The sequence below is a fragment of the Rutilus rutilus genome, assembly GCF_951802725.1.
Source record: "Rutilus rutilus genome assembly, chromosome: 10".
NCBI lineage: Eukaryota > Metazoa > Chordata > Actinopteri > Cypriniformes > Leuciscidae > Rutilus > Rutilus rutilus.
The window spans coordinates 8,852,003-8,862,559 of NC_140215.1; the positions used below are offsets into that span (position 1 = coordinate 8,852,003).

Consider the following 10,557-nt stretch of genomic DNA (forward strand, 5'->3'; position numbering starts at 1 on the left):
TTTTATGTGTTTTGGTCCATGTGCAAACACACAAGACAAGAAAAACACTCCAGCTGGGTTAATAGTGGTTTTGTAATGTAATGTCTATGCCTTGAGTTGACACTCTACAATAATGCTCACAGTTGAGCCCTTGTATACAGAATGCATGTCTATGTTTTATGCAAAGTTATAATTTCAAAACAAAACACACATACAAATGCACATACACGTTTCCAGAAGGCTTTTCCAAGCTGGGTAGACAGGAGCTATTGTCATTCTCTGCTTCGACAGGTTTGCATAAGAGAAATTATTCAAATTTGTACGCATTTATGAGGGCTGTCAATTTAACTTGTTGATTTAGTCCAGTAAATCTTACAAAAATAATCTACTTAGTGTCTAGTGCTGCTTTTACGTGGAAAAACGCTGTAATTGGACAAAGCAAGCCCATCTCGACTGCAAAATGGAAATGAAACAAACAATACATTGAGTTATCTTTTGTAATGTCTTTAAAATCTTTAGTTTATCTTTATTTGGGGGCTTTTCTCAGCAAATATGGGTAATATGCAATTTGTTGCAAACCATGTCATTATTTTGATTAAAATTTCAATTGACAGCCCTAGAATTTATTTGAACCCAGCACCAATTCACACATTAAAAGGATGCACCATCACTCTGCGTGATGAATGTCCGGCATCCTGTAAACTGAAATTCAGCCTCACATCTCCCATCAAACCTAAACTCAACCATTGTGATTGCTCTTCCCATATTGTTCTCCTGTGAATGATAGTGGTGTGACGCAAACTGTCTTTCACCCCTCTGATGTGTTCTGATAGGTCAGTGCTGAATGTAAGTCGTGCCTGTCGGGTTCCTTTGCACATAAGTAACGCATGACATCATTTCCTCCCCTTCCTCCCGAGTCCTTGAGCACCGCCATGAGCGTGTACTAAAAGCGTGTGATATGCTGTTGAAGGCTCTGTGTGCTGTTTTATGTTGTTGCATATTTTGCAGACGTAGGATCTGTGGGATTTTTTGACCACTGCTGCAGGTCAATGACGTTGGTAATTTTTCCTTTCCATTTTTCCTCCCTCCCCATGAACAAGCCCGGATACTAAAATATCAGTAGTGCCTTTGTGTTTCTTAATAAGACGGCCACTGCATAAAATAGAGCATCTGTGCAGGACCAAATGATCTTTAGTGCTGGAAGCTACTGAAGCCCACAGAGGCCATGTGTTATTTTATTCAGATTTTTTTCTTGAGGGCTTGATAAAAAATAATGATGCATGGCCTTTGTGGGTTTCTGGAGTACACTGGGTGCAGTACATTCAGCATTTTTTCATACAGCTTTTTCCCTCTTGTAAGATATAATGTGCAGCAGGGGTGTAAAAAGTACAAAAAGTGTGCGCTTGCATTAAATTATAGGCACTGGGACTTTTTTTATTTGATTACAATTTTTATTATACAATATTACAAAAGTTTCCACATTTAATTGTAATTAAATATTAAACAGAATAAAGAAACAAAAGCAGCCCATATAATTAAGTTTTCTTTGTTTTATGACTTTTTGTAATGATCAAAAAGATTTTGTATGACACAGTTGTTTTCTATTATTTATATTTGTGTTATTTTATTTTTTCATATAAAGGTACTTTCAAACATGTATATTGTAAAAAGTTTTATACAAATAAATGGGATTGATTCTTTTAGCAAACCATTGAAATTAGCAGCATTATAGACTCTAGTTTAGATCGACAACGGTTCATCTTCAAATTAAATTGCTTTAGGTGTCATGGCTTCTGATTACATTTTAGACTAAAATAGATTTAATTGGCTGAATAAGTATGAAATATTGTACTTAAGATTCAATTAATATACAAAAATGCAATTTATTCCTGTGATGGCAAAGCTGAATTTTCAGCAGCCATTACTCCAGACTTTAGTGTCAACGGTCTGGACCTGTTCCGTGACATTTTAGGCGCGTGAAAATGTAAGTCTGTCCCTACGATAACAGACCAGATAACAGCATGCATCTAATAAATTACACATTTAAGAACATTGTGCAAGTTTACTGCAACAATGGCACCTTGAACTTCACAAACTTTTGAAAAAAAACAAGAATTGACTTGATCCTGATGATAAGCGCTCATTGTCACAGTTGTAAACAGGACGGCTTTCTTCTCCCATTAGGGGGTTTGGCGTCACGACGGCTTTGTTTTCAGGCAGACCGTTAAAGAGCTCGACGCACACGTCTCCCAGAAAACCTTGAGAATTCAACCAATCAGATGATGACTTCGAAACTCCTGAAGTGTTTCCCAGTTTGTGTGCCATATGCATCAGACGGTCAGCCAACGGTCCGTCGGCGGGAATCATTCTAATATGCTGATTTAGGGCTCAAGAAACATTTCTTATTTATTATAAATATTGAAAACCATTGTTCTGCTTAATATTTTTGTGGAAACAATGATACATTTTGTTTAGAATTCTTTGATGAATAGAAAGTTCAAAAGAACAGCATATAATTGGGCAACAAAATCGTAACAATGTAAAAGTCTTTACTGTCAGTTTTGATCAGTTTATTGCATGCTTTCTGAATAAAACTTACTTTCTTTCAACAACTACACAAAAGATCTTACCCGAAACTGTTAAACAGTAGTGTGTATAGAAATGTAATTGAGTAAGAATGCAATTTTACCAAATTAATCCATATAAATATAGTGATTAAGTGCAATTATTTGAGTACTTTACACCCCTGATGTTCAGCAATCTAACAGACAGTCAAACAACCACATTAGTCAGTGTTCATTAATGGCAGTAATGTTATCAAGCTCAATGGTTCTTAGCTCTTTGCATTCATTTGATGGGTGTCTAAACCCACACTCAGTCTGGCAGGAAGCTGTAGGTTATTGGACACTGATCCACACTCACTCAACACACAATGCACAGATCCTCCTCACACATCATCTTAAGATGTTACCAACCCTGCTGATTCACATCCACTCTGGTTTTTGACACACTTCTCTGTTTGGCCTACAGGTCTTCATGTACATGTTTAACTCCAGTCTTCGCTCTGTAGCGGTTTATCATCACTTCCTTTGTAGAGCATAACAGTACTTTACTGTAGTAAACATGAAATGATTATTATCCTCTTATTGATTTCTAACAACAGACCACTAACTGATGATTTTAGCGTTGTACTGGTAATATTTAAGGAATGATGATTTTAGCGTTGTACTGGTATAATATTTAAGGAATGAAGATTTTAGCGTTGTACTGGTAATATTTAAGCAATGAAATTATCAATACGAGTTGGTTACTCTTCTGATAAATTTTTTCCCCATTATGCTATTTTGAAAATGTATTTTTATCTATTTTAATGTGATTTTATTAGAATAGAAGTATAATAAACACTCAATGAGGGCAAAATATTTGTACATGTCTTTTATTTCTTCCCTCTGTTTTTCAGCAAAGAGCAGGCAATGCTGAGAAGTTTGATTATGTGAGTCAATTAGCAAAGGATTACAATAAATCACAGCAGTTGTTGCTTTTGGCTTTGATTAACCTATTCTGATTTCTCTTCTGCAGGTCATGAACTTCTTGAAGAAGATGGCAGGAAATGAATATGTTGGTTTCAGCAATGCCACGTATGTTGAGCTGCAATTTCTGTAGATGTGATCATAGATCATACAGTCAAAATAAGTCCTCTTTAAGTTTCTGTTTTTATGAAATGCATCATTTGTAGGGCTGCACAATATATCGAAATATCACAAATGTATATATCGCAATATGCATATCGCAACAGCTTGCAATAACTGGGGTCATGAACAAAAGACAAAGAGAAAATCACTCACTGCTCTTGGCTGAATAACTTTTGTAGCTTTAATAAGAATCAGTATATATTTAATTCACAACTAAGCAGTGTTTTATTTTTACATTTAGATTTTTCGGTGTCTGTTGTTAAATAAACCTAATGTAGGCCTTCCTGAAACCCTAAACCCTGTGGTTTACACTCATGTTAAAATAACACTTCTTATGCTACAGTAAAACACTGCTGTTCACTTTCAGAAGTTGTAGGGATGTTTTCTTGTCACAAAAAGAATGTGAAACACGTATGTAGGTTATATAATTTTAAAGATATTAAGTTTCTTTAACACACTTTAAGCATTATCGTATTGCATATCGAATATCAAATTATTTAATAAGTTATTGCATATCGCATTTTTCATCAATATCGTGCAGCCCTAATCATTTGCATGGTTGGTTCAATTGAAGCATCTGAATGTTGACCTGATCTAGATTCCAGTCGGAGCGTGAGTCAGGAGACAGGAATTTCGCTATTGGCTACTACCTGAAAGAAAAGAAGGTTAGTTTCTCAGGGCATTTTTGAGATGGTTAAGTGTCTTTATCACCCTTGATTTATTGCACCCAGCAATCCCTCTATTTCTCTCCTTCACATTTTGTCTGCCTGTTTGTATGCAGTGACTTATTTTTCTATTTAGGGTACATTTACACGACAACTATGTTCTAAAGAAATTGCATTTTTCGTGTACAGGCGACACCATTGTCAAAACGATGTCGTGTAAACGGCCCCTTACTTACTGGAGTGGTTCGTTGTTTTGTTCTGAATTTTGACTTTAACCTTTCGTTCTCTTGTATGCAGTGCTTTCCAGATGGCACAGATATGACTGCTGTTCTGGACTTCTACTTTCAGGTGCGTACTGAGATGACTTTCGTTTCTGTGTCACTGTCGGATTGCATCATAAAAGTTATGAACTTGTTGCAAAGCATTCTGGGATTGCATTCCAAAATGTTGACATTGTAACTGAAATACACTACCATTCAAAAGTTTGTGGTCGTAATGTTTTTAATGTTTTTGAAAGTAGTTTCTTATGCTCACCAAGACGGCTTTTTTTTTTATCCAAAAAATGATATTATTGTGAAATATTATTGCAATTTAAAATTACGGTTTTCTTTTTTAATATATTTTTAAAATGTAACGTATTCATGTGAAGGCAAAGCCATTACTCCAGTCTTCACTGTCACATGATCCTTCAGAAATCATTCTAATATGCTGATTTGGTGCTCAAGAAACATTTCTTATTGGTATCAATTTTGAAAACTGTTGTGCTGCTTAATATTTTTGTGGAAACTGTGAAACATAACAGCATTTATTTGAAATAAATCTTTTGTAACATTACAAATGTCTTAACTGTCACTTTAGATTAATTTAATTTCTCCTTGCTGAATAAAATTGTTCATATTTTATTGAAAATATCTTACTGACCCCAAACTTGTCTTCCCAGGTTAGTCAAAATAGTATGAAATCACATCAAAATTGAAATCAAAGCAAGAGCTTGTGAATAAGAATCAAATTAGCGACTCCCTGTTGATGCCCAGCCCTAGAATTGAAAGTTCAGCAGAAAGTTTTTCGTTTGGCATGGCACAAGCATGGCAGAATGCAGTCTGGTGACCCTGTCCCTTGACTCCTATCATGTGCCTCTGAGATCATGTGGTGTGTGTAATGGGATCAGCCCACCTGATCACACACACAAACACACAAGTGGTCTCATTCTTAGGTTTTTGTCACCAATAAAATCGATTTCAAAAGCTGCCAAATGAAACCTATTGAAAGGCATCCTGGCCTAATCATATTTCTTATTCATGTGTGTTTATTTGTGATTGCGTCTATATGTGCAGCTGTGCTCCATCGAGGTAACTTGTGAGAGTGCTAGCGTCATGGCTGCCACGCTGGCCAACGGCGGCTTCTGTCCAATCACAGGCGAGCGTGTGCTGAGCCCCGAGGCCGTGCGAAACACCCTCAGCCTCATGCACTCCTGCGGCATGTATGACTTCTCTGGACAGTTTGCCTTCCATGTAAGTTTGTGTGCATGCAGGTTCACACATGCATAAACACACCCACTAAAAAAACAATAGTTCACACAATACGTGTGCTAACTCACCTCCTGTTATTTTGGGGTACTATTTCACGACATAACTTGTACCTCTTTTTCTCTACATTTCACATTTTCCTTGTCATTCTTACCTTTATCTTTGTTCACAACAATATTCGAAGGCCCCATGACATTCCACTCGTTTGTGATATACTGGATGTGGATTAAGGAAAAGGATAGAATTTTAATACATTTCTACCTGATAAAATATTTTAGAGCTTGTATTAACAAAAAAAAAATATATATATATATATATATATATATATATATTCATAAAATTGTATACAAATGTATACAAATGCCCATTATATTTTATTATGACTTTTATTGGACTAGACATTACACCTTTTATAATTTTTCAAAAAAAAAAAAAAAAAACTGTTCTTGAGGGGGTGGATTAAAATAAGAACTATCTAGCTTATATTAATGGTTTATCTCTGTTTTAAAACATTTTAAGTCATCTTGAGGCCCCGCTAGATGTTTGCTGAGGCCCCTAGTGGGCTATCTATAATGTATGAGAAAATGACAAAAAACATACCATTTTGAAACGTCCTATGAAATCCGTGCTTGCAAAATCTGTGCAGGAAATTCATTCTGGACGATCCACTTGTTTGTTAACATTGTCAGGGTCTGAATCGGGCTCGGCTTGGTTTAAAATTTAAAACTGTGATTAATGTAAAATATGTAAAAAAATAATAATAATATATTTTTTTTTAAACAATCAAGCATGAAACATATTCTAGTACACCCCAAAAATAAAATCAAGACTTCATAAAAGGGAATAATAGGGCCCCTTTAAAGTACACTTTTTCTTTCTAATTCATTAAACAGTTGTATCACTATAGCGCACATTTTTTCTGGACAAAACCCTGTGACTTATTCCCCAACTATTCATGGTAGAACATACTTAACTGTGGTGTGCAATAATCTTTTCTGGGCAAACACATCTTCTTTATATGCTAATAAAGCACGTAATAACATGAAATATGATAACGTAACATGAGAAACATAACATGAAAATAAACAACTCACCCAGTGTCTTCTAGCCAAACACAACATCTTCAACTATTATTCTAGTATTTGTTTGTATATAATTGTTTTATGTTATTTTAATGTATTTAATATTTGTTCAGGTGGGTCTGCCAGCCAAGTCAGGTGTGGCTGGAGGTATTCTGCTGGTTGTGCCCAATGTGATGGGCATTATGTGCTGGTCTCCGCCGTTAGACAAACTTGGCAACAGTGTCAGGGGCATCCAGTTCTGCACGGTATGTGAATGTTCTTCTCAACACACCTACACACAATATAAAAACGTACTACTCATGTACTGGAAACTTGATTTCTTTTTTGCATGTAGGATCGGGCGATATGTCAAACATTCACAATATATTTGCAAACTTTTTTTTGCTGGTGATATTTGGTGAAATAAAGCAATATTTATGTTTTTTTATTATTATTATTGGTACATATCTTACTGACCAAAAAATTGTTAGTATCAATATATTTTATATATATATATATATATATAAAAAAAATATATTATATATTATAATATATATATTATATTAATATATTATATATTATATACATTTTTTTATTTGATTTTTTTTTATTGAAAGGACACGTTAAATTGATCAAAAGTGACAATAAAGTGACTTTTACATGCAAATAAATGCTGTTCTTCTTTCCATGTTCTATTCATCAAAGAGTTCTGAAAACATTTACCACAGTTTCTACAAAAATATTAACTAGCACAACTTTTTTTTAAATGAATAATAAGAAGTGTTTCTTAAGCACCAAATCAGAATCATTAGAAAGATTTCTGAAGGATTATGTGACACTGAAGACTGGCGTAATGATGCTAAAATTTTTATTAAATTACATTTTAAAATATAATAATAGAAAAGTTATTTTTGAATTGCAAAAACATTCCACAATATTACTGGTTTTACTGTATTTTTTACTCTATTACTGTTTTACTGCTTTGCTGAGCATAAAAGACAAAAACTGCTTTAAAAAAAAAATCTTTCAAAAACATTACAAAAATCTTACTGACCCCAGACTTATGAACGGTAGTTCAGTTGTTTATTGCTGTGTTTTGTTATTGTTTCAGTTTAGTTATTTATTCATTTAAAAACAGTGTAAAATGATAGATTATTTTTAACTAGATTTGTACAGTATTTTACAGTTAATACATTAATATTATATTGAATTATATATTGAAAATTGTCAGAGGCCTAAAAATTATAGAGATTAATTTTTTTGTACTGCTATATTGCCTAGCTGTAGTTACATATCTGCAATCAGTACAAGAAATAGAATTTGTGTTTGGAAATATGCTTTTCATCTATAGTTTGTCTTCTCTGTTTGCTGTATTTTTGATCCCACGATCCTGTCCTTTATGAGTGGTTCCCATCGTGTAACTCCGAAATGATCAGAATCTGTCAGTGTTATTTTAAGGTCTTTCTGAGAACCAGCACTGGTTCAGGGTTTGAATATCTCGACAGCCTCTCAGACCCTTGTAAAAGGTCAAGGAATCTATAATTACTCCCTGTGTGTCTTAAGGAAATCAGAGTCCATGTCTGGGTCTCATGAGTGGGTACAGTCGACAACCCCAGGAAAGGAACCAGAGCTAATTGGTGGAGTTAATTAAAGGATGGGCAGTAAGACCAGGATTTTATATCATGGTATAAACCGTTTGACACATTTCTACAGTCTCACGGTCACAGTAAAGACTGGCTAGTCAGGGGCTTACATAACAGCAAATGGCTGTAATATTAGACATTCAGACGTTCCTGCCAACTCTTTCTTAGTTTCTAACAAATTCAGGGAGTGTTCTGAATATTTGAGTCCTTTAAATCATAGTTTATGAGGTGAAGTGCAGTTTCAAGGTCAGCTTCAAGGTTTAACTGCTTGTTACACAAACTTCAATGTCTTAAAGAATATTTCTGAGTTTCTGATAGTAGAACAAAACGGTAGATGCGGATATAATTATTAATTATAATTAATATAACTATTATTATTTATAATAATAAACTATTATTATTTTACAAATATATTATACACATAATCTATTATTATTACCAATAATAATAATAATAATAGTTTATTAATATTAGGACTTAAAAACATTGTCTTAGCTGAAAGGCTAAAATTGAGATGTAGCACATGGTAATTTGCTTCTCCTTAGGTCCTAAGAAAGACTTTCTTTTCTTTTTTTAAAGGGAATTGAAATTGAATATACAGAAATGAGAACATAACTAAAAATGTGGTTTCTCCTAACCCTGAAAATGCAGTAAAATATATGTTTCACACTTACAATGGAAGTCTAATGGCAAGGCAACTGTAACTTTTGCCTTTGTCTAAAAAAATGGACCAGTAAATCATTTCCTAATCAACATCACACTTCTAAACCTTGAAATGTCACCTTTTTATCAGGTTAATTTTGATTACGTTTTCAGAACGGCTACACAAAAATAAACAACAACAAGCTAAACATAAACAAGGAACGGATACTGTTGGCACTGCTTGAAATGTCACCTTTAAAGACTATATAAAGATCACATGGACTAAACCTCAGATGACCCTGCAAACAGGAACCTGAGGAGTTTAATGACATTGTGATGAAGTTTAATTTCAGCATTATGATGGTACAAAAGGCTCTAATGAAAACTTGAAATGCACTGCACAATCTCTTGTCACTAGCAGACCACCTCAACGCAGACATACACAGTTGTGTGTGCGCTTTGAGCCTTTGACCTCTCAGACTGACTCCTGTGGCTTTCTGTCCTGTTGTAGGATCTGGTGTCCTTGTTCAACTTTCACAACTATGACAACCTGAGGCACTTTGCTAAGAAGCTCGATCCTCGCCGTGAGGGAGGAGACCAGCGGGTGAGTGTCCTCTTCTATTTGCCAGCCAGTCTTGCCCTCCCCACTTGCCCCATCGGAGCGTTACGTTACGTCACGTCTTGTATGATTGACGGCACATAATAATTTACTTAAGACTCTGAAGCTGAGAATACTGCAGAGAAAGCTTATTTCCACTAAACACCTGGTACAGGGCCCAGAGTCAGACATGCACAAACACCACGCCCCCTGCTGGAGCATTTTGACACTACATGCCTAGTTAGCTAGCTATATTACAAGCCAAAGAGTTTTGTTGGTTTCGGCTGTTTTTGCTGTTCTGTCCTCTCATGGAAGCAGCACAGCTAAAGCAGCGAGAAAAGAGCAGCGTTGATTCGTCAAAGTTCTCAGCTCTGCATGAGATTTTAATTGTGCATGTTGAGTGCCACCTCTTAATTTCCCATGTTTTATGCCGTTTTAGCCAGAGATTTTTGTTTGCTTGCTTCAGTCTGCATCCTCAGATTCATAATCGGCAGGCCCAGATGGAATCTGTAGACTTTTTCCACTTTAGAAAAATCTGCGGAATGCATTTAAACATGGTAAAATGTGTTACACATAGCTGAGAATACTCTTATCTAAAAAAAGCAACAAAAAAAAAGATTAGTTAAAATATTTAAACCTGAACACAGACCCGATAATTTTTTTTACAAAAATCAATGTAGAGACAATTTTCCTGTTGAAAAAAGTAATAAAATATGTATTTTACAGATTCGTGCAAACCCAATTATTTAAT

The 10,557-nt window shown here is 34.8% G+C and overlaps 1 protein-coding gene across 4 annotated transcripts in view; it reads left to right on the top strand.

Moving 5' to 3' along the window:
• Positions 1-10,557, top strand: part of glsb (glutaminase b) — a 46,572-nt gene that overhangs the window by 24,343 nt on the left and 11,672 nt on the right. For all 4 annotated transcript variants that reach the window (XM_084421008.1, XM_084421009.1, XM_084421010.1 and 1 more), the window contains exons 8-14: positions 3,440-3,472; positions 3,559-3,617; positions 4,270-4,336; positions 4,634-4,684; positions 5,671-5,847; positions 7,058-7,189; positions 9,720-9,812. In XM_084421008.1, the coding sequence (XP_084277134.1) occupies positions 3,440-3,472; positions 3,559-3,617; positions 4,270-4,336; positions 4,634-4,684; positions 5,671-5,847; positions 7,058-7,189; positions 9,720-9,812 (612 nt within the window). The remainder of the gene's footprint in view (positions 1-3,439; positions 3,473-3,558; positions 3,618-4,269; positions 4,337-4,633; positions 4,685-5,670; positions 5,848-7,057; positions 7,190-9,719; positions 9,813-10,557) is intronic.